General features: G+C 40.9%; 2 protein-coding genes across 3 annotated transcripts in view; both read left to right on the forward strand.

Annotated features, from left to right (window-relative positions):
* Positions 1–15,961, forward strand: part of LOC146612177 (serine/threonine-protein phosphatase 2A regulatory subunit B'' subunit alpha-like) — a 71,477-nt gene extending 55,516 nt beyond the window's left edge. For both annotated transcript variants that reach the window (XM_085343431.1, XM_085343430.1), the window contains exons 3-13: positions 8,094–8,378; positions 8,639–8,742; positions 8,839–8,941; positions 9,050–9,124; positions 11,210–11,453; positions 11,679–11,727; positions 11,824–11,913; positions 12,025–12,200; positions 12,342–12,460; positions 12,733–12,839; positions 12,943–15,961. In XM_085343431.1, coding sequence (XP_085199557.1) covers positions 8,094–8,378; positions 8,639–8,742; positions 8,839–8,941; positions 9,050–9,124; positions 11,210–11,453; positions 11,679–11,727; positions 11,824–11,913; positions 12,025–12,200; positions 12,342–12,460; positions 12,733–12,839; positions 12,943–13,036 — 1,446 coding nt within the window. In that variant the 3' untranslated portion in view covers positions 13,037–15,961. The remainder of the gene's footprint in view (positions 1–8,093; positions 8,379–8,638; positions 8,743–8,838; positions 8,942–9,049; positions 9,125–11,209; positions 11,454–11,678; positions 11,728–11,823; positions 11,914–12,024; positions 12,201–12,341; positions 12,461–12,732; positions 12,840–12,942) is intronic.
* Positions 15,962–24,554: 8,593 nt separating this feature from the next.
* Positions 24,555–25,026, forward strand: part of fndc3ba (fibronectin type III domain containing 3Ba) — an 85,534-nt gene continuing 85,062 nt past the window's right edge. The window contains exon 1 of the mRNA XM_085343154.1: positions 24,555–24,657. The gene's annotated coding sequence lies outside the window, so the exon portion shown is untranslated. The remainder of the gene's footprint in view (positions 24,658–25,026) is intronic.

The following is a 25,026-nucleotide window of genomic DNA, read 5'->3' on the forward strand; positions in this document are numbered from 1 at the left end:
CGCAGCAGCAGGGAGGCCCCACACCCCAGACCGCAGTCGGACGGCCAACTCCTCCTACTAGCCCTCCCGCTCCAGCAGGCCGCAGAGAATGGGGGTGGGAGAAGACTCCAAACCTCCCTCCACCCGCTCATTGTAGTGTTGATGCATGTGTGTTCTAAGGTGCAATTAAAACCCAGGAGGGCATGGAGCTACCTGCCATGGAGCAGCAGGTAAGCGCATAGGCCCTCCTGCTAGCCCTCAATGACTAAGTGTATTTAAAATTGAGAGGTGGGCAACGACGTCAGGGGTGAGGTATACACCCTGATGGTAAATTGGACTCCGTGATTGTGCCCACCCCCAAGATCCTATATGTATGTGTAATGAGAGTGTGAATAATGTGAATGTCTAAGTTGTGGGATAAAATTGAGGCAGAGGTAGCCAGAAGGGGACGGGGGGTAGCCTCCTCTGCACCCTGGTGACATACCCCCACTCCAAGGCCCTGCATGTGTGGGTGGTTGTGGAGGAGCGGGAAGAGGGAGGCAGCTGGAGATGGGGAGGGAAGGAAGGGAGGGGCAGGTAACCCCTCCCTGGGGCCAGCTCCCCCGCTGACCCCAGTAGGCACTCCCACCCTCCGCGACCCGCCAGGGAAGGGGGGCCCAGGCCCATCAGACCGGGGCCCAGTGCAGTAGCGCCCTCCGGCTCCACAGAGCCCTGGACAGTCCACCCAACCCCACCACAGAGAAAACTGCACCCACCCCACCATCCACACATCTTCCAGACTACATAAGACGGTAAACACCCAGGCTGAGATCTTCCTCCACCTCTCCTGTATCTCCCCCTCCCGCAGAGAGTTCCTGAAGAGAAGAAAGCTCCTGCAAGATGTGACCATCCCCCCCACCAGATGAAGAGCCCCCCAGGCGGCTCGACGCACCGGCGGCACCCTGCTCCAGGGCCGGGCCCCCATGCACCCACCCGCCCACAACCCCGGCAACACACCAACCAGGACCCAAGCCCCCGAGGCCCGGCCCGGGCCCCAGCCCAGAGACGGAGCGCCCCCAGAACCTCACGCCCATCCCGGACCCACCCAGGGGCAGCCAGGTTGCCAGGTCAGTAACCCACGTCCGTCAGCACAGACCCTCCCCTAGCCCCGCTGCACGCAGCCGCGAGGAAACAGTCACCTGAGAGCCAACAGAGCCCCCAACCGGACGTGACCGCTACCCCGGGTTGAGCCCCCCAAGGAAGATGCCTCCGGGGAACCCCCCGACGCCCTAAGCCTGTCCCTACCCCCTCACCAATCACAACAGTGAAGGCGGGACCAAACTATGACCCCCCACCCCTACTAGGTGATGGAGCTGATAAAAGGGGCCCAGAGCAATTGATCTAATGTGGTGGCAGAGGCTGTGTCAAGACTAATGTAATCTAATAGATAATTTCTATATTGGTTAGAATTAAGATTATTTTTATTTTTCCAGTTCATGAGGACTGTTTTCTTGGCTATGCATAGGGCAATGAAGATCATATGGGCTATATTCTTTTCTGAAGTGACATTATCTAAGCTGCCCAGTAGACACACTAAGGGGGAAGTTGGAATGTTACATTTCAGACACTTTGATAAGTCTTCACATATCTCGCGCCAAAACTTTTGCACTGGTGGACAGAACCAAAGAGCGTGGATGTAATTGTCTGGTGTATTGCCTTGACAGTGTGAGCAGTTGTTGGAAGATGTAAAGCCCATCTTGAACATCCGATGACCTGTATAGTGCACTCTATGAAGTATTTTGTATTGTATTAATTGCAGACTGGGATTTTTAATTAATTTGAAAGTTTTTAAGCAAATCTGAGACCAGAAGTTTTGGTCTAGGTTGACTGATAAATCTGCTTCCCACTTTGCAGTAGGAAGGGATATTGATTCATCTAATTTAGAAAGTGTTCTGTATATTTTAGATAATAATTTGGGGGATTTAAGAGTAAAAAAATGTGCCGCACTTAGTGGTGTTTGTAATTCAACTTGACTGAGGTTAAATTTCTTTTTTACTATGGATTTAATTTGTTGATATTCTAAAAACCTTGTCTTGTTGATCCCATATTGTTCAACTAGTCTGTCAAATGGAATAAATTCTGTTCCCTCTAATATATGTTCTAAGTATTTAATTCCTTTACAACTCCATTCTGGGAAATTAATCATATTATTGTTTTGTAATATGTCAGGGTTATTCCAGATAGGTGTACGTTTGCATGGGATTAATGAAGACTCCGTTACTTTTAGAAACTCCCACCATGCTGTTAGAGAAAAGCTGATGTTGATACTTTTAAAGCATTCATGTCTTTTGATGTTTGAGCTAATAAATGGTAGGTCTGAAATCTCTAGATCCTTGCATAGTGCCTGTTCAACATCTAGCCAGGGCTCAACTAAGAAGGTATGTTTTAACCATTCTGAGATGAACTGAAGCCTGTTGGCTAAGAAGTATTGGTGAAAATTAGGCAGATCTAATCCTCCTCTATCCTTGGTTCTTTGTAGCGTTTTTAAGCTAATACGCGGGGGTTTATCTTTCCAAAGGAATTTGGAAATATATGAATCCAGAGATCTGAACCAATCTTGTGATGGTTTGTTAGGGATCATCAAAAATAAGTAATTTATTTTTGGCAAGATCATCATTTTTATAGTGGCGACCCTTCCCATGAGTGATATGGGTAAAGATTTCCATCTAGTCAGATCGCCTTCTACTTTCTTTAGAAGTGGGATGTGGTTTAGTTTAGTTAAGTCTGAAAGCTTAGGAGAGACATTAATACCTAAATATTTAATATTTCCGGATTGCAGTGGGGCAGAGGAAGAATTATGGAAGGAGCAGTTAATGGGGAGAACTGTAGATTTTGGCCAGTTAATTGAATAATCTGAAACTCTTGAAAACCAGTTTATTAAAGTAATTACCTCAGAGAGGTTGGTTTGTGTGTTTTGCAGAAAAAGCAACACATCATCCGCATAGAGACTGATTTTATGTTCTATGTTCTTACATGTTATGCCCTTAATTGTTGTAGCCTGTCTAAATGCTGCTGCTAGAGGTTCGATAAAAATTGCAAAAAGTGAAGGGGAGAGTGGGCATCCCTGTCTGGTGCCCCTCAGGAGACAGAAGCTGGAGGATGTCTGGTCATTTGTTCTGATACGAGCCGTTGGGGAATTGTATAATATTCTTATCCAGTTTATGAAAGAGTTTCCAAAACCAAATTTGTGTAAAGTTGCGAATAAAAATTTCCAATTAACTCTGTCAAATGCTTTTTCTGCATCTAGAGATAATATTATGGTTTCGATGTTTTTATCGTATGAGTAGTCTATTAAATTAAGTAATCTACGAGTGTTTGTTGAGGAGTGCCGACCTTTTATGAAACCAGTTTGGTCAGGATGAATTAAGAGGGGGGTCATTTTCTCTAATCTCTTTGAGAGAGCTTTGCAGATTATTTTAAGGTCTACATTTAAAAGAGAAATTGGACGATAGCTTGAGGGAAATAAAGGGTCTTTGCCTGGTTTTAGCAGGAGACTAATGTTGGCAGAATTCATATTTGGTGGTAGTCTGCCCTTTTCCTCGATTTCCTGCAACATGCTGTGGAATACTGGTGCCAAAATTGTTGTTTTGTTTTTTTTATATTAATAATTCATCTATTCTGAGAATCTGTAAGTCGAGTAAAAATGCCGAACGGTTCCTTTTTCATCCTCTCAGTTCTTAAGAGGAGCTGCTGTTTGTTCTTTCTTTCATGTTGTTTGAGAAACTTAGCGGGATAACCACATCACCTTGTATTATGGAAGATTGTCAGTAGTTGCTTTGGATTTGTGATTTTGTTTTACTGACAAAGGGCTGGATGAATGATTTAAACTCAGAGCAGTCGTGCTGTTAAGAGGGAATGTCGGAGGTGGAAAAAGGATAAACTGCATGTATCATTTCAAATTCTAAAAGACTGCTGGCATCGCTACCAGAACACTGTTAAAGAGGCAAAAAGGGAATATTTTGCAAATATTATTTCTTCCAACTGTCATAACCCACATGTGTTATTTAGGACCATTGACACTGTTCTTAATACTCTTTTGAATGCCTGTTTGGAAGTTTCTCCTGAGATTTGCAATGATTTTCTGAACTTTTTTTATTGAAAAGGTTGTCACCACCAGGGCTCTTATCACAGCTCCTGACTCTGACCCCTCTGTCTCTGTCCCTTGCGCTGCTGTTTTCACTCAGTTTGAGCTTGTGACGCTCTCCACTTTAGAGGATGTGGTTCACCATATTAAGCCCACAGGTTCCCCACGGGATCCTGTCCCTCCACAATTCTTTAAAGAAATTTTTTCTAGTATACAACAGTATGTCCTTGACATTATTAACAGCAGTCTGTCTTCTGGTATGGTTCCTGCAAATTTCAAACATGCAGTAGTACAGCCACTGCTTAAGAAACCTGGCCTTGATCACAGTTTTAGCGAACTATAGGCCTATTTCCAAGCTGCCTTTAGTCTCCAAGGTTTTAGAGAAAATTGTTTTTAGTTAACTGAAAGATTTTCTAGATGAAAATGGAATCTTTGAGGTTTTTCAATCAGGTTTTAAAACCCTTCACAGCACAGAATCTGCATTATTAAGGGTTTTTAATGACATCCTTCTGGCATGTGATTCTGGTAACCATGTTGTTCTTGTCTTGCTTGACCTAACTGCTGCCTTTGACACTGTAGACCACAATATTCTAATTTCTCGATTACATGATGTAGTGGGTATTGGTGGCACTGCACTTAATTGGTTTAGGTCTTATTTGTCAGATAGAACTTTCTCTGTCAGCCTTCTCGGTTACGAATCGTCTTCTGCTCCTCTGTCATGCGGCGTCCCACAGGGCTCAATTTTAGGGCCACTGCTCTTTTCACTGTATCTATTGCCTCTGGGTTCTATCCTTAGAAGGCATGGGATCTCATTTCATTGTTATGCCAATGACTGCCAAATTTATTTGCCACTAAAACACAAGGATGGCATCTCCATAAAACCTCTCTTGACATGTCTAGATGACATTAAAGCTTGGTTGGCTCTAAACTTTTTAAATTTTAATGAAAAGTAAACAGAAGTGTTGGTGTTTGGACCCAGTGGTACCTCTGAGTCCTCCTCTGTTGTTTTAGGATCCCTGGAATTCTATTTTAAATCTGTTGTTACTGAACTTGGTTTTAAGTTGGACAGTGATTTTAAATTGGACAACCAAATCAGAGCAGTGGTGAAGTCCAGTTTTTATCATTTAAGGCGACTAGCAAGAGTAAAATCTTTTCTTTCGAGGCAGCACCTTGAAACAGTGATCCATGCTTTTATTTCTTCCCGCCTGGACTACTGTAACTCACTTTATGTGGGGGTCAGTCAGTCATTGCTCTCACGTCTGCAGCTGGTTCAAAATGTGGCTGCACGACTCCTAACAGGAACTCGAAAAAGAGAGCATATAACCCCCGTGCTAGCCTCTCTGCACTGGCTGCCTGTGTCTTTTAGAGTTAATTTTAAAATTCTTATGTTTGTTTTTAAATGCCTTCACAGTCTTGCCCCGCCTTACCTCTCTGAGCTTCTTCATCCCCACACACCCTGTCGGTCTCTCAGGTCAGCTGACCAGCTGCTCCTGGAGGTACTGAGATCCAGGAGGAAGCTCAGAGGGGACAGGGCCTTCTCTATTGTGGCTCCAAAATTATGGAATAATTTGCCCATGCATGTTAGAGAGGCCCCTTCACTGTCCACTTTTAAATCAGGTCTTAAAACCCACTTTTATTCCTTGGCTTTTAACCTCAGTGAGACTTAGTTTCTCTTTTAATTGAAGTAGTTATTTAATTAATGATTTCACTCTTCTTTTATTTGGTTTTTATTTATATCTCATGTAATTTTATTTTACAGTTCCAATGTACAGCACTTTGTGTCAGCTGTGGTTGTTTTAAAGTGCTTTATAAATAAAGTTGATGATGATGATGATGATAAACTCTTTTTATTTAAAAAAAAACACACCGACTGGCTCTGAAGCAGGGTGACACTTGTGGATTTTCATTATGTTCAAAAGGGAATGCTGCTTTGAGTCTTTGAGCTAGCCCAGTGGAAATTCTGTCAACAGATATAACGACAGGTGTCTCGCCCGCTGATTCAACACTGCCTCCCAAATTACCGCTATGAAAATATTTCAGCTTGCTTGTCCAACCCACTCACCCTGAAGCACCAACTTAAGCTTCCTGTCTGCAGTGAAATTATTTCAATCACAGTCCCTTTGAGTTGTAACTTCCCACTGGCTAACTTTAGTCGGCAGGAGGAGGCAGGAACAGAGGAGGGCTCATATCCTGCAAAGCACTACGCCAAGATATGCGACATGGTTGCACTTCCCCGCCTCCCACCACCCTAATGCTCAGGACAGCCGGTTTGTTATATGTGTGTGCTTTGCCAGGCATGGCTCATGTTTCTCAGTGCAGTTTGTCAGAGCCCAGCTTGGAACAGCAGGCACCAGTGAGGCTACATCAAATACATACATTCAGAGCTGACAGGGGGACACCACAATGTTTCTTCCCCAGAAAGAAGCTACGATTTGGGATTGCATTGGGCCATAAAACAGCCCGGTACCATGTTTTTGCCTCCCGTCCTGCACTGTAGCACAGGACGTCTAAGGATCATCTTTTTACATAGAAACACTGCTGGATTACTGCCCCACAGGACAAAGTGTTGGGAGCATGAGTATAAATGTGAAGTTTGAAGGAGACCGATTTTGAGTGCAAATAATTCCTAAGGGACACTTTGCATGAAATGCCACACGTGCTGGATATTCTTTGTTTTCCTGAAGTGGTTTTCCAGTTTTGGCTCCTGGATATCTGAGCTGTTGGGTAAACCTATCATAGTCAATCCCTTTTCTTATCACTTGCTGGGCAAGCTGGTGAATCTGTAGTCGCCCTGTCGTTAGCCACATCAGTGTCCGTGTCTGGTGGGGTGTTGTGAGCCTCAGCCTCCACCATGATGATCAAGGAGGCATCGTTACGGAGGGACCCTGACCTCAGGGGGGAGCTGGCCTTTCTGGCCAAGGGGTGTGACTTTGTCCTCCCCTCACGGTTCAAGAAAAGAATCAAGTCTTTCCAGCAACAACAGGTCAGTCAGTTCAACAAGCAAGACAGGCAGGGTACAAGTGTGCATGCAATAATAATAAATAATAATTATAAGCGCATAAAGATGTGCAGATGCAAATGTATATCTGTGTACACACACATATATTAGATGCATCTGGTTCTCTAACACACACAGAGTGACATGCCAGGGACGACAAACTATTCTGAGGCAGATACCAGCTGGGTATTAATAGGCCAGGAGGTGCAGGAATAGAGTGACAGAATGAACGGTGTGAAGGAGAAGACTGCTACAGCTGTCCTGCTCAATACACAGAGTATGAAGGCCCAAGAGAAGAGACCAGGAAGTCCCTATGGGAACACAATGACTTTTGATTTAAGATGCAGTGTTGATTAAGCTCCAGTTTTGGTCTTCATATTTTAATAAGTAGCTCTGGAAAATTGGTTGCGTATCACATTTAGGATGTAGTCTAATATTGGGGTCTTGGGGTAAATTTGACCATGTAAGTTATTTGGTAATAAATTTTTTTCTGAGGACTGACTGTATGGATGTGTCTTCTGCCACCTGGAACTTTTCTTGCCAAAGGTTAAAATAAAAGTGCACTTGTGACCGCTTTTTACTCATCTATGACTAACAGAATGGCAGGAAAAAATAGTCTCTTGTGTGTTGTTTATGAGTCACTTTGAGTTTCCAGTTCAACCTTTTACGTAGGTTCTCTATCATACTACAGTGAAGTTGTATCTTATCTACAGCTCTGGGGAAAGTTATCTATGACAGTGATTAAATTCTTCATTCTTATTTGTGCTTTTCATTAAAATGCATACAAAGTTAAGGAAGCAAGGTACGTTTTACATCTAGACTAAGACAGGTAGTTTGAATCAGTAAGCCACCAAGACTGCAGTGTTTCAGTCATTGGAACATTGTCTCAAAAAAAGCTGAAATATGATGTTTAAAGTTAGGACCACAAACAGCTAATTAACACCCATCCATGCTTGTCCTTTCCCACACATGATCTCCCTTCTCTCTTTTCAGATCCAGTCGAAACCAGAAAAGAAACCCGGAACGCCTCCTCCCGCTCCAGTTGCAACCACAGCCACACCAGCCCCCACGCCACGCTCACCCAGCCCTCCTCCAGCTCCGGTGATAGTCACCCCTCCTCCTCCTGCCATTAACATTCCCAGGTTCTACTACCCTCGTGGGCTTCCTGCCCTGGGCCCGGCTGCCAACCACGATGCAGAAATTGCTGCCATTGAGACAGTCTTCACCGAGTTTGAGGAGGAGAAGGCTGATATTTATGAAATGGGCAAGGTCGCGAAGGTAAAATCACACCTTTCCCCCAACCTGTTTTTCAGAATAGAACAATCTACATTTAATTCCAGTAAGGCAGTTGAAATGCCAACGTCCATATTGAGACTTGAGACTTCTTTACATTTCCCAGAAGGCTTTTGTTTTTCCTGAGAAATCACTGTATGTAGTGGCCTTGTTAAAACAGTGCTCTTTCTAAGCAATGCAACTCTAGGAAGCAAACATGTTGTTCAGAGTAAGGTCATACAGGCAGTTGTTGTGTTTCCATTCAGGCATGCGGGTGTCCACTTTACTGGAAAGCACCCATGTTCTACGCAGCAGGTGGTGAGAGGACAGGCTTTGTGTCTGTTCACTCGTTCATTGCAACTTGGAGGAAGTAAGACACGTGCATATTCTTTAAAGCCTTACAAATAGAATAAAACAGATGCAACTGGGCTTTGATATCATACGTCTCTCCTCTCCTTTCTTGCAGGTTGTTGCACAGTTGCCATGACGATGCCTCAAAGTTTGTTTACTTGCTGGCTAAACCTGGCTGTAACTACTTGGAGCAGGAAGACTTTATTCCTCTACTGCAGGTAAATATCGTACCAATATAAATGAAATAAGCAACTCTGTTATTTCTGTGCTACACTATATTGTTATGACAACTCTATATACTAATTTTTTCCTGTTTGCCTTATTAGGACATTGTAGATACACATCCTGGGCTCACGTTTCTGAAGGATGCACCTGAATTCCATTCACGCTACATAACAACGGTAAATGGCAAAAACCAATGAGATCAGCTGTGTTTTTAAAAAAATATATTTATTTGTAAGATTGTGTTTTAGCGAATCTCACAAGCTCTGTTAACTGAAAAGGAATAGCAGTTCTAGACTAAGCGCCACAGTAATGAGGAAGCTCTTTATGGCCACATGTATCAATGACCTTGTTTGTTCAATAAATGTCCAAAGCTCATGACCAAAGGCAAGTAATGGAAACTAGATTAACTGGCTTCAAGATGAGAAAACTTCAAAAGTACAAGCACATTACCAGTGAATAACAGAAACATTTAAAACGTGACTGTAACAGTGAACAGCAATTAACTCTCTCAAGATCTTTTCTGTTTAATGACACTTTAATATTCTGTCCTAGGGGTGCCATTATAGTTCACCTGATTGAGTTATAATGACCCTTATACTGAAGGCTAAAGTCCTTCCTGCAGCAGCCTGAATTCACGTCTGTGCCAGACTCTGCTGTGAATACTATTCTTCCCACCTTACTATCTAGCCTCCTCTTTCATGCCAAATAAAAGCTAAAACATGCCCCAAATAAAATAATATTTTTCCATAACTACCATTTGGTCTAAAAATGATCCAATTATCCAAAAGAAATCGCTTGATGAGGTTATAAAATACAAAAAAACCCCAACAAATCATATATTCTTCCTTCACCTGCTCCTTTTCCTTATTCTTATGCCTCTGAGCAGCCCATATAGGGGTTGCCACAGTGGACATTTGCCTCCAACTCACACTAGCCTTAGCATCTTCCTCCATTATGTCAACCCTCTGCATGACCTTGATCTTTTCTGTGGTTTTTGTCTCATCTTCAACATCCTTTGACTAATATATCCACTCACCCTCCTCTGTACATGTCCCGACCATATCAGCCTTGTCTGTCTAACTTTGTCTCTTAACCACTCAATCTGATTAGCATTATAGTCTTATCCATTCTGGTGACTCTCAGCCAAAATCTTAGGTATTTGAGCCCTGGTATTTGAACTCATCTGTCTTCACTATCTCTGCTCCTTGCAGGTTCACTGTTCCACCTGCCACCCTCTTCTGTCTTGCTTCTACTGGCTTTCATTTCTCTTATCTCTAGAACATACCTCCACCTCTCCACACTCTCTTCCACCTGCTTCCTACTCTCACTATAGAACAGTATCCATAATCTCCTCTTAAGTTGTCAGCAAAACAGCTTCTGTGTGCCTCAGCTGTGGAATATTAACAGTAGAGCATGTGAGTCTTTGAATGTAGACGGGGACAGCTGTGCAAGCTGAGGGTTTGCTTTTTAAAAGTACTGAGATTTCACTGCACCGATGCGTCAGCCTACGGTGACTTCACGGAAACACTGATGCATTCCCTACCATCCCTTTCCATAGAGACACCCCCTGCATTCCCATTTTATGACACTTCCTATTCAGTTTAGACCAGCTGACGTGCTACTGTATGAGACGCTAGTAACCCATGGAGGTCCATGTACCAGAAAATGGATGATAATCCAGTGTTGTGGGTCTTCCTCTTGGCTAGATGGGGAATATTTTTAATATATCTGGATGACGGGGCTTGTACAGACCTCGTGAAAATGTCATCAGTTTTATTTTTAGTTTGACAGTTTCAGTTTTAGACCTTGCCTTGATTTTAACTTTTTAGAATCACCAATACAAAAACCACCAGATGTCAAATACATAAATTAAATTGGACAAATTAAGTTTCTATGATTAATTGAAGACAGCAAAGGCGATTGTAATTACTAAATAGGTTTATTAATAATTCTGTTAAAAGCCTTATCAAGAATTAATAATTCTCTACTCCACTGTTAAGGATATATTAATCATTCTTTGGTTAAAAGTTAATGTAAAAATTTCAGAAATTATGAAAGATGTCTCTCATAATTTAATAAACTCACCTCCTTTAGAAATATAGTGAGGTCTTGTTATTTGGAAGATATTGAATTATAGGATTAATCATGAAAAGTTTTCACATTAATCATGAGGCTTTACTTTCGTTTTATTAGCGCATTTTATGAAAACTATTATATAATAGAATTGTCTTTGTCGCTATTCTACTATAATGTCATCACAGGTGATCCAGCGGATATACTATGTAGTGAACCGGTCATGGAAAGGTCGTATCACAATGATGGAGCTACGCCGGAGTAATTTCCTTCAAACTCTGGCCCTGCTGGAAGAAGAGGACGACATCAACCAGATCACTGACTACTTCTCCTACGAACACTTTTACGTCATCTACTGCAAGTTTTGGGAGCTGGACACTGATCATGATCTGTACATTGACCCCAAAGATCTGGGGAGATACAACAACCACGGTAAGAAAACAAATCTCAGTTAAGGATTTACTTCCCCCAGCTGAAAGAGCTCCATAGCAGTTCAATTGGGGTTTTTCTAATCCTTTATATGAGCACTGAGCCAAAAATCTAATTGTCTGAATCAGTACTTAAGTGTTTGATTTTAATGTGCTTTCACTGATTTACAAATAGTGTCATCTTGTTTCTGTGTATTTACTTCGTCTTTTTATTCTCCCATTTTAACAGCATCCTCAAACAGAATCATTGAGAGATTATTTTCAGGGGCTGTTACTCGGTGAGTAAAACCCACACGTGAACAAGCATACGTAGCCAATTACTTTACTGTAATAACTGTAGAGCATCTAAATGGTTCTGCCTCTTTTCTTTCCAGGGGTAACGCTGTGCAGAGAGAAGGCAGGATGAGCTACGCTGAGTTTGTCTGGTTTCTGATATCTGAGGAAGACAAAAAAAATCCCACCAGGTATTTCAAAAGTTGTTCCGATATGTGTGTGATTGTTTAGATTAGTACACTGCAGGTATGCAACAAGTAATCTGAGTCTGTGCGTAACACATTTGTTACCTGTCTTTCCAGTATAGAGTACTGGTTCCGCTGCATGGACGTGGATGGTGATGGTGTCCTTTCCATGTTTGAGTTGGAGTATTTTTATGAAGAACAGTGTGAGAGGATGGAAAGAATGGGCATCGAGCCTCTACCCTTTCAGGATTTGCTCTGCCAGATGCTCGACCTGGTCAAACCTGAGAACCCAGGTTAGTGCTCAAACTTTCTTGCCCTTAGTCTTTTTTTTTTTCTTATTTCACAATTACGTTTTAATCAGTAGACGGCCAAACACAACCCATTGTGCTTTTGAGACATTACACCTGCATGTGTGTTTGTTTTATTTCCTTTAGGTAAGATAACTCTGAGTGACTTGAAACGCTGCCGGATGGCTCACATATTCTTTGACACTTTCTTCAACCTGGAGAAGTACCTGGACCATGAACAGAGAGACCCATTTGCTGTGCAAAAGGTGCAAATCTTCAAAATGTATTTATAATATTCAACTATAACTGTGGATCTTCTTGATATTGTGATGATCCACTCGAAGGCATGCTTGTTAGGTTATTAGTGATTCGAAATTGTGACTCCCCACAGTGTATAATCTGGCTGGATTTTTTTCTAGTGCCATATAGCTTCTTCGCTTCTTCGCTTCTTCTTCTTATTATTATTATTTTTTTTAGTTTTATGTATTTTATCTAAAGCTATAAAACACCAATATGTATTGTGTTTGTGGCGCTCCAGGACATTGATAGTGAAGGTCCAGAACCATCTGACTGGGATAAATATGCCTCAGAGGAGTATGAGATACTAGTGGCAGAGGAGACTGCAAATGAACAGCTGCACGAGGGGTAAGGCGTAGACACGTTCACACTCATTCACGTTATTAACTAAAAGTTTATCATTTTTATTAAGAATAAAGGTGTATATTGGTTCTCTCTGTTGTGTTCCCAGGTCATTTGATGATGACTATGAATCTGAGGAGCTTCAAGTTCCTGGAGAAATTGGGAAAATGGAAAAACTGGTCATATCAGACCTGTCTGCATAAAACTTGGAATTCTTGGGCTTCTCTTTCTGGTAAACAGAAAGCAGCAAGGTGATGGAGAGCCACTCTGGATATATGCATCCATACATGGATCGAAAGACAGACAGAGAAAGGAATTCTGGCTCCTGTCTCATGATTTCTCTGTGGAGTTATTGTATTGTATGTGTGTGTGAGTATGGCCATAAACCAGTATTGTTCTGGTGTCTGGTGCAATAATGCATCTGCATTCACACAAAAAAGAATGTCCCTGCCTCCAGCTTTTTGCTCCACAGAAGCCAAAGACAGAAGTTTGGTAAGCTCAAGAAGGACTCAAAGAAAAACACTTAACTGTAAAATAATGTAATTATTGTGAATTCTCTACTGACAATCCTGCCAAAGGACAATCTTTTTAAGAATTTTGCTAAGCTCAAGTTAGACTGACGGGAAGCCTGCCATGCACACAAGTAGGCATCTAGTGGGAGAAACTGGCAGGTAGAAAAAATAATGACAATGATAGACACTGCCATTGAAGAGCAACAGTCCACTGCTTAAAAATATGACACACACTGCCTTGAGAAACCTGCTGTGTGAGCATCTTGTCACCATGTTTCTCGTAAAGGAAGCTGTTAGTCCCTTTAATTAGAGGTCATAGAACAGCTTGAGCGGTTATATCAGCACCTCCACTTAGTGGCCAGTATGTGGTACTGCATGCCATCCGTGGCCTGCACAGTGCTTGATGGCTGGCTGTCATTTCTGTGAAGGAGTTTAGTTCACCGCACAGCCTGAGCTGTTCTTTATTGTTGCAGCACTATCAGCGCTCCACCTCTGGACGCTCTCTGGAGTCATGGACAGTTATTTTCAAGCTCTACAATTTCAATGTATTAATTCTCAATCAGATAATGGTGAAAGATATGGGATATGCACATCAAGTGATGCACAATGCCAGTCATATCAAACTCTCCGGTAGAGTTGCCCAAACATTTCCACCTGTAACATTTTTAATGAAACAATAGATGTGCCTACGATTTGTAAGTTGTTCCTGCCAGTCTCATGCAACATCTCACTGTATGTTTTCCCACATCCTTCTTTTCTTTTCTTTTCTTTTCTTTTCTTTTCTTTTCTTTGTTAAACCTTTATTTTTTTATGGAATTTTCAATTTGACAAGCAGAAGTGTAGAACAAAAACATTGGGCTTGAGTAAGCTCAGCGCACATCCAAGACAGACGCACCGATACAGTACATTACACAGAAAGCTGAGCTTTATTGTTTTAAGTTAAAAAGAGAGAACTGGGAAAAGTCATTCTGTCTTTTCATCATCAGAGTTATCTTCTCCGTTTATTCTCTCACATCCTTTTTTGAATTTGTGCACTGCCTTCTAATTCATGTGAACTGTTACTGTCGTTTAGTCTCTGCAAAAGTATCCCCTTTTTACATACCTGTTTACATCTCATCACTATTGATCATTTGTTTATCAGCGTTTCTGAAGTCCACTCTACCTATAACACACAAAAACACACCACTAAAGATGCCTTTTAATAAATAGGTTGCCTAAAGCAAATTTTAAACTCACATATGTAGTGGTATCATGCCGGCAAACCATTACGTAGATACGTTTGAGATTTCAAACAGCACTTCACTACAGTGTTTGTGGCTTTTAGAAAAAATGATTCTCTGAGCACGTGTCCGTGTTATTCAAACAACAGAAGACATGCTGAAGAGTTTCCAGTAGAACTCTCTGTAGTGTACATTGTCCTGACACTACAGTTTGTGCTTTATAGAGACTAAGATGCATAGATGTGTCACTGCTCAATTGCTGTATAGATATTCAGAAATGTCCATTCTGTACTGATATGAAGCCTTTTTTTTTTTTTTTCAGGCACATTTTTCTTAAAATCTCTTAAAACCAGTTGTTATAGTACAACCCAATCAATGTTTATGGTTAGATGCCACTATGTGAGTTTGGTCTGTGAACCCTTTAACTCCTTTATTTACTGTAATAGCTAGGAGTGTGTTTGCACTGATAGAAGAGTGTGCTTTAGGAGCCTGTGTTGTGTAGCTCTGTTTCAAGCCGTTTTGTTGCCATGGGGATTGTGCTCCAGGATCGGTGGATGTGTGTGCCCTTGTATAACTCTGTAATTAGTAGTAGTCCTCAGTGGCTTTAAATTCACCGATATATATACATCCTTTTCTGGCATTTGCTGTACAGACTCACCATAGTATAGTTGCAGTTGAAGGGTAAAAAAGACAGCTTGCGGATGCTGCAAGGTTTTAAGGACCTTGATCACCCCACTTCTGCTTTATATTTGTTGTAAATCTCTCTAGCTTTGTAAGAAGCAATATTATAATATTATTAACAGTAATAATGAGCCATTATGGACATAACAACTGTAATATGATGGTTTGTATTACTGTGCCACTGTGTGGCTTTGGGATGGGGGGTAAATTATGTTAGCTGTGTGTATGCTTGTGTTAGACGTGCAGTGGATTTTATCAGCAGAAGTGGGTGAAATCCTCTTTTCTACCCAACCTGACAATCACAAAATTTGTAGATACAAGATATCATCTAATATAGAAACTGTTGAGACAGATTTTTCACTGCTGTGATCACATTCATTCACTCTTAAAGAGATTTCTTCACCTATACGGTATACAAGAAAGAACTAATTATGGTGATGAGACATCAAGTCTGGACGACGACTTTTTGGTTCTATGCAAAGTATCCTGGTGCTCACGCTCCAAGCATCAGGCAAGGAGCAAAGCCATGCAGGAGTTTTACTTTACTTTTAGAGGTAGAGAAAAGAGTTTATTTTTGATCTGTGCACAGAAAACTTGAGTAGGCTGAGATGTGATGCAAAGTCTGGTGGTTATTGTATTGGCATGGTTTTCCCTCTTTACAGCCATCAATTCTTTCTTTTAGTCTTTCAATCTTTCTTTCTTTTTTCTGTCCTGTCTCCTGTTATTTGTTGCTTTCATTTTAAGTTTAAAAGTTTAAATAAAGATGTTTAAAAAAATATTTCCTCTTTGCTCTTTATGGTCTTATTCCATGACACACGTGTCACATTCAGACATCGTTATTCCCTCCTGTGTACACACACTTTGTGCTCTTAACGTGTTTGCATGCACTGGTGCTCAATAGCCCGTCTTGGATACTGGCTATTTTCATTCTTAAAGCTTAAGATTTTTCATGTTGTTGTTTAATTTCATCTGTTGTAGTTATTTTTAACAAATAACATTTGACCCTATATGGCTTGTATGACGCTGCAGTGAATCAATATGCTAGCATCGGAGCCTCCATGACAAGAGCAGGAGCTAAACAGGAAGTCTGTGGTCAATGAGTCACATTGTTGAGGTTTTTTTTTGTTTTGTTTTTTTCTTTTTGGATATTTATGAGATTCCCAAATTGGCAACAACCAAAAATCTAGGGTTTATTGTGATTGTAGATTACATCAGCTGAGCTGTTTTCCAAGCATACTGTTTTTGCTGCCCCAGCTTAGAGGCATGATTATACAGGTGACAAGTAAGCCAATGAGCTACACAACCTTTTTTTAATCTGTAGTAGCAAAGACAATCTCCATTGAGCTTACAGTGTCATTGTTTCTGCTCTCAGCGAGTGTTGCATTGGCTCAAATGTGTCTAAAATACTGTAAGCAATACCTAATTTTATACAATAGAACAATGGTAAGAAATGCATTCCATGAATCAAAATTAGAATACTTTATTAATTCCTTAGGAAATTATGTGACTTACAGTTACTCCAAGACAGTAACAGATTAAACTATTTAAATAATACAATATGTTACAGAGTTTACAAATTTAATAAATGGCATTAATATATACAAATCGCTCAACTAAAAATATAAAGAATATGCAGGGTGGAATATATATGATTGACATTTGACTCTAACCTGTGAACTTTCTCATTTGCTATTTTACAGTAGCGCATGTGTAGGTATTGCATTGTTTACAGTGTATTAGATGAATAAGGGTGTGCAAATGAGTATGAAAAGAATATGGGTCTCTCTCTCTCTATGTTGGCGCTATGGTGGCCCCCAGCAACACTGAACTGGATAAGTGGTTAAAAAGATGGATGGAAAATGACATAGGCTTTGAACCCCTTGAATGCCATTTTGACAGTTATATTTTCATCAATTAAAAATTTAATAAACTAAAGTTTCTACAGTGATGCCAATCGCAGTGTTTGAGTTACAATGGTAACCAGCTCCTTAGCATGTTTGATGGCACTGTTGAAAAATGAGGTCAGCAAGGTTATTTTGTCATCCTTTGTGCTATATAGGTCTGTACCATGGCTTTCAAGTTGTCATGATATTGGACAAATCAGCAAAGTGACTGAAGATGAAGATGCATTTGAGAATGCAAGTATTTCATGCATCCCACTGAACATTGAAGGGTCTTTACCCTGCCAACTTCCTACTACACAGACTGATCTCTGATTGCAACCTTGTGTGAAAAAGATGGAGTTGTATCTCCTGGACATCCTACCTACCCAGTTAGGTTGCCTAAAACAGCGGTCCACAACCCCCGGGCCTCGGACCGGTACCGGTCCGTGAGTCGTTTGGTACCGGGCCGTGAGAGTTGAGGCTCAGGTGTGAAATGTATGGTTTTCAGGGTTTTTATCGGTTTTCAGCGTTATTTTGTTATCGTTTTTATTGTTAACTCTGTTTTCCTGGGTCTTTTCACGTGTGTTATGAATAAATCTTCTCTTTTTTTGGTACCGGTACTAGTTTTATTTCGTTGTATTTATCCGCGACACCTTAAAGGTCAGTCCATGAAAATATTGTCGGGCATAAACCGGTCCGTGGCGCAAAAAAGGTTGGAGACCGCTGGCCTAAAACACACGAGAAAAGACATTTTTGGACTATTCCATGTACCCAATTCTTCTAATGTTTTTAAAAGTTTGTGAAAATGTCAGGAGGCTTCATCTTGTGGGGACCATAACTTTTAATTATAATATTGTTTTAATTCACAAGTTGTGATCACACAAATTAATTGCTTCAGCTAACTGTGCTTTTAGATGAAACTGTTTTTACAGTGTTTTAGTTCCACCCCTCTGTTTTCACCCATCTTGATAAAACTGATTTGTGTAAATAGCACTTAAGAAAACGTATGTTATATATTTCTGTGGGGATGTAATTCTTGGCAAAATGAGGGTGATTGCAGGCACCGTTTCTTCTGGGGGTTTATTGTTCTGAATGCACTGATTGTTCGAACAATGGTGTAATAGCTGGCACGGTGTCACATTGTGATTTGCTCACGAGCAATTGGCCTCCCAGCGAAGGTCAGAGTGGACTGGTCATTGTTTAAAATGGCACTCTGCTTGTTTTCCACAAATGTCAGGGACAAAGAAATTAGCCAACCAGATCGCTGGCCCACCTTCTTGAGTCACAGACATTCCATGGCTGTGATTGCCAACGCCCACCACCCTATGGTGGGGTGACCCAGCCAGTGTGAAATCCCCACCGTGATGTCATGACTGGAAGGTATTCTTTAAGATGGAACATATGACATGATTGGCAAAGATGGAACAAATACAAATCTCATCTAAACACTGTGTGGGGATAAAGCTGACTGGGAAACCCACAAAATGGTGAGGCGACAACTGGAACCAATTGATCTCATCAACGAGAAGTGCATGGGCACTGTAAGGCCTTGATTAATGTAGAGTGCGGTACTTGTTCCATGCATACCAGTGATGCCAGAAACATAAGCTTTGGATAAAGCTGTCTGAGAAAGTCCTGAAAAGAGGAAGGAAACAACTGGAAGCAATTCATCTTATCAAAGCGAGACAAAGAGATGAGCTTGGGCAAAGAAAGCCTTTGAAATCGCTTCTTGTTCCAGATGCTCCAGAGATACTAAATAGAATATTAATACTATCTATTTCAAGCCAAAAGACCCCCAAAACAAGCCTAAAATGGTAAAAGAGTCCAAATAAGAGAAAAGATATAATTTGTTTTAACATTATCAAATCAAATCACTTTTATTGTCACATCACATGTGCAGGTACATTGGTACAGCACATGTGAGTGAAATTCTTGTGTGCGAGCTTCACAAGCAACAGAGTTGTGCAAAATACAATAATGTAAACAAAAAATACAAGAATGGCTACATCTGAAACTAATAAATATATGTACAATATATAATAGTATATGCATTTCTGGATGTGTATACTAAATATTTTTCTACGTGTGTGTGTGTGTGTGTGTGTGTGTGTGTGTGTGTGTGTGTGTGTGTGTGTACACATATTTTACAAATTAAATAGAGTAAACAATAAATAAAATATATAAAATAAAATATACAGAGTGAGACATGTGCAAAACAGTGGCATTACTGTACAGTATGGAGTGCATAATGTTAAAGTTCCAGTAGTGAAGCTGAGGTGTCTATGACGTGTTCAGCAGTCTGATGGCCTGATGGAAGAAGCTGTCTCTCAGTCTGCTGGTACGGGACCGGATGCTGCAGAACCTCCTTCCTGATGGAAGCAGTCTGAACAGTTTATGGCTGGGGTGACTGGAGTCCTTGATGATCCTCTCCGCTTTCCTCAGGCACCGCTTCCTGTAGATGTCTTGGAGGGAGGGAAGCTCACCTCCAATTATCCGTTCAGAGCACCGCACTACTCGCTGGAGAGCTTTGCAGTTGTAGGCAGTGCTGTTGCCATACCAGGTGGTGATGCATCCAGTGAGGATGCTCTCAATGGCACAGTGATAGAAGGTCCTGAGGATGCGGGGGCTCATGCCGAATCTTTTCAGTCTCCTGAGAAAGAAGAGGCGCTGCTGCGCCTTCTTCACTGTTTTGTTTGTGTGTACTGACCACGTAAGATCCTCAGCCAGATGTACACCAAGGAACCGGAAGCTGCTCACTCTCTCCACAGCAGCGCCGTTGATGGTGATGGGGGTGTGTACTTCTCTGCACCTCCGGAAGTCCACTATCAACTCCTTTGTCTTTGCGACGTTGAGGGTGAGATGGTTGTCTTGACACCAGTGGGTCAGGGCGCTGACCTCCTCCCTGTAAGCTGTCTCATCACTGTTGGTGATAAGACCCACCACTGTAGTGTCGTCCGCAAACTTCACAATGATGTTGAAGTTGTTAGTGGCCGTGCAGTCGTAGGTGTAGAGTGAGTACAGGAGAGGGCTCAGTACACACCCCATTAGTTTCTCTTTCTAGCATGTCATGTTGGTAAATTTGTATTTAAATTCTCACTGCATTACATATATCTCCTGATGTAATGCAGTGAATTAAAAACCATAGATTAAACAGTGTCATGTGTACAAATAAGAAGTTAGCAAAGAACCAATTGTAGAACCAGCTGCATTTCTTTAGTTGAAATTATAAATAATCCCAAAGATTACGCAGTTTGACACACAGGTATTAGCCAAAAAATGTTATATCTCACCATGGCATGCATTGTTTCCTTAAAACATTGAGGAAACTGGACAAGTGAAAAACAAAAGGAGATGAACGTCATGTCCTTAAAAAAACAGGACAAAAACATCCAGCAAACACCTAACACGTGACCTGGGAGATGCATCTCACCATTCCATTTATCCACACACTCTTCACTCAAACCTCATCAGGAATGGTCTCAGTGGAAGGCTGCCTGTCAGGAAGTCATTCTTAAGGACGGGAAGCAGGAGGGAAAGACTGAGGTATGCTAAGTTACACAAGAACTGCAATGATAATCAGTATCATAAAATTGTCATCTGTGTGTATGGACGAAGTCAGGAGGCTTTTGATTGATCGTGGAATACCATCTGAAAAGAATGATCGCAAACAAAAAGGCCAATGCAGCAAAAGCATACACAATGGAACACGATTGGCTGAAGAATAAAGGTGGCAATATCAAATATTGATTTAAAAGGTCATTAGAAGTCTAAAAAGTCTGTTTTTGCCTTGTATACTATATTTCCATGTATTTTTGCACATCTTTTAATAAATCACTGCAACTATTACTCATTCGCCTTGCAAAATATGAAGAGCTCAGAGGTAGTTCAAGATTTTTGCACAGTACTATATTCCAATTAAATGCACAATTTAGGTCATGGAGGTACAAACACATGTCAGAGAAATCATTTTAGTATATAACGGTCCAACCAGCTGCCCTGCATACTGAAAAAGGAGGAAAAAAAGGTTTGGAGGGGGCAGAGAGAGGTGGGAGACATGTCTGCACTTGCTGGTTTGCTGAGAGCCTTGGGTTGACTCTTTTGAACTCATGATGAGGTAAATTCCATCCTCACATCTTTGGAAAGAAGTACCTCACATGCACACACACATGCACGCGCCATCATATTGCACCTCTCTGTTCCAAGGCGCCGATTATCAGCCCATTACCCGCTCTTAGACCAGCATTTCTGATAATGTGTACACAAACACTACATATGTACACGCAACATACACCCATAAATGCATACATAAACACACACACGTGCAAGATCTAAGAGTGGAGTGAGGGCATAATTAACATCTAGAAAACCACACTGAAGAGCTGGCTGCTGTCCAATAATCTCATTTCCTGCTTTCCCTTCTTTACTTTCTATCTGTTATAAGAATATAGAGTGCATATTATCATATGGCTGGACACATTCCACTTACTTCAAAGCCCTTTGGTGAGTGTGCATGATTACAGGGTGGGCTTGGTTTAAAGAGAATCAGAGAGAGAAAAAATCTGAGGAGGAGAGATGAGGAGAAAGAAGGCAAGAGAGAAAGCAGCTGGGTTGGTGGTAAACATCTGGCAGTTGTGGAGGCCTGGCCCTGACATACAGGGGAAATAGTTGCGTTGCTGTTCCAAGATCTGCTCCCTCCAGTCTTTCCTCATCCGCTCTCCTCCACAGATCTAATCTAATGTGACTAAATGTCTGTAATGGTCCAACACGTCACTGGAGGTTGGCCTACTTTGGCTTTGTTAGCAGAATTATTTAAATCAAGAAGGTATTTTTTTAAAATTCACAGACTGATTGTCTCCGACTACTATACATTGTTTCCACAGCTCAAAATTGTGGGAACAGCTTCTTGATTCTGAGTTACAGCCCCTGTTGCACAATTCATTTCTCTCTTGTTTTAAAGCTAAGCCCTTCCCTAACTCATCTGCTTCTCTTTATCTACATCCCCCCTTGTGAGGATGCATTTAAGACAGAGGAGCTTAGTGTGGTGTAAGGACGTAAACTCACAAGTCATTGGTGTTCATAAAATTGTATTTGTATTTGCTATTATATTTAAAAGGTACAAGAGAAGCGAGAACGAGATATGCTTAATGGGCTCAGAAAGCGGCATCCATATTTCCATGACAACTGTGCCAACTTGGTCTGCTTTGAAAAAGAACCTGATGTGATCAAAATGTCAAGAAGACCATTTAATGTGTTCTTGATGGTTTCTGGGAAGGATTCAATACCTAAAAGAACACACAAATATTTATTTTGATATGGCTTTACACAGTTTAAGTATTATTTTATATTGCATTATGGCTTGTACATTTAGGACATTATTTTTTGTGGGGGATTTACTATAGGAGCTACATAACAATATTTGTATCAAAACATCTAATAAGGTATATGAGGCAAAGAATTTTGTGTGTACAAGGCACAATAGTCAAAAGGGTGTCAAGTTTTTAGGGAACACTGTGAAATCTAAAGTGTTTTTGTGGAAATAACCTACATGAAAGCAGAAAAAGCTGAGCCGACATCTTATAAGGAGAGGAGTTCTCTCACATTGATCATCAGTCGTATTTTTGGTGGGCAAGTATGATTTGTCTTTTTTGCCATATCAGTTGCCCCCTTGGGTTGATTTGTGTTCACTGAATTGAATCAAATTCCATTTAATTCCTCACAGGCACATTGTCCTGGTAAAGGACCATATTTCTTTTGCTGGATTCGAATTACACCGGTGACTATTTTCTAAGTGTCGTTGCTGGAATGTGTTTGTCTGTGCCAGCTGAGAGAAATGAAGAGCTCAGGGGCAACGAGTGTATTTGGCTCTGAGTGCCGGTTTGAAAATACAGTAAGAATTATCAATGTGGACAAAGATATACAAAACACAGACGTAACGAATTGAACGGCCTGTTTTTTGTTGTTGCACGTGCCAGGGTTAAATGAAACAATGTCATTCTGGTTTTCTGCAGTGTTGAATTTTCTGTGATCGAAGCCAATGAGTGGCTCAAAGTGCAGTAAAAATTTGTTGTGGATTTCAATTTAACAACAATTTTTGATCTGTGATTTTACTCCCATTTTTTTATTGTCAGAGTAAAGTTACTGTTTTCATCAAATGATGGATTTATAGGTTTGTATTGAATCTATACAAATTATGTTTTTGGCCCTGAGACACGTTTTGTGTTCTAATTGTGACATGCACTTGTTGGCAATGATGTCTTAATTTCAAGCGCGAACATGCACATTTGTATATGTGTGGAAGTCTGCTATAATGAACCCCGGGGGAAGAAGGTGAATGCATGCACAGATGCAATATGGTATTGTGTAGCATATCATACACCGATCAGTATTGGAAAAGTCTTATTCTTTTTAAAACCTGTAGCAAATTCACCACATATGTTTTAGAAAATAAATCAGACCATTAATCGATGTCAGGTATCAATGCTGAACCTAAAACCCTTGAAACTGTGGGCTCTTGGTGGGCTAAATGATGCCGAGTTCAGCCACCAGAGGGACTTTGGTCTGTGGTTAAAGATGTTTTAGAGGCGCTGGAACAGAGCTTTGACCCACTTGACACTCTCAAAAATCTGCTATGGGTGAATTAGTTTGAATGTATGGTATAAGAAATTATTGTATATTACTTGAGAAGTTTATTTTATTTATTTACATTTATTGTTGAGTTCTTGGTGATTTTTTTTTAAATTTAATTGTAGTTTTTTAAAATTTATTTTTAACTTAAAAAATGTGAAATGACAAGAAACATGACACAGGTACTGGGTACTGGAATTAATATATTCTGTAGCATTATGACACATAAAATCAATTCAGCCTTGGGTTTGTTTGCCTTAGAGTTCACCCACCTGTTTGGGCTTACATAACCTATTAACGCAGATGTCTTAGGAGTCAACAACCAATAAAAAGCATAAAAGGATCTCATATTTTATGCGTAGAATATTTTTTCATGTTCTGTGTTTAGTTTGAATCTTTTTCGTTGAATCACAAAGAGAATAAACTATAACTCAGTACTTGTGAATTTTGTATACAAAATGTTCTGATTACTGAGCTCTATCGGAATAAATAATTCATTAAAGGCACTTCAAAATTGTAGTCTACTTGATAGGCAAATTTGGCATTTAATAGCTTTAAAGTAACTAAAATATTCCTTTAAAACTTTTATTTCTTTAAAAAATAATCGTGCCCTAGTTTTTTTTTTTGTTTTTCTTTTCTTTTTCTTCATGACTGTAAACCGCTGTCCGCCCTCATTTATTCTATGCTGTGAGAGAAGCGCGCTATAGCGTTCTGTTTTGGCTTTCTCACTGCGCACTGTGCATTACGGTAGAGGCGGGATCTCGCTCCATGTGGGTCGGCTATGATTGACATGGCGGAGTCTCCCAGTACTCGTAGCGTCGAGCCAGCAGACAGGCAAGACCCGGCCCAGGGAATTAAAAATCGCGCAGCCACGTCTGTTTGAAGATTATTTTATTGCAGCGAGGTGAGTCCTTTTACAGTTTTTAAGCAGCATTCCCCACAAAGTGGGGGAATCGAGGCAACTGGAGTGGATGTTGAAAAAGTTTTAGAAGTGCGTGTGTCTGTGTGTGAGTTTGGAGAGCTGAGCGCTGACGCCGGCAGTCTGGGCCACTTGGCCAACGCAAAGGAAAAAGGAAAATTGCTTTGCCACTGCGGAGGAGGGTGAAACGAAACTTTTTTTTGTTGCTCAAAAATTCCTTTTATTTTGAAACAATAAGGAAAAGCAAAGCAGAGGGGATAGTCGTGCTAATTCATCACACTAGTCGCGTGAATGTGTCGGACTGTGCGTTTTGGAGTCTGCTCTTTGTGGTCCCGATTTCTCAGCTTTCACCAA

The sequence above is a fragment of the Diplotaxodon limnothrissa genome, linkage group LG19 (genome assembly GCF_057381915.1).
Source record: "Diplotaxodon limnothrissa isolate DT_005_m linkage group LG19, D_limnothrissa_male_GT1.1, whole genome shotgun sequence".
Classification (NCBI taxonomy): domain Eukaryota; kingdom Metazoa; phylum Chordata; class Actinopteri; order Cichliformes; family Cichlidae; genus Diplotaxodon; species Diplotaxodon limnothrissa.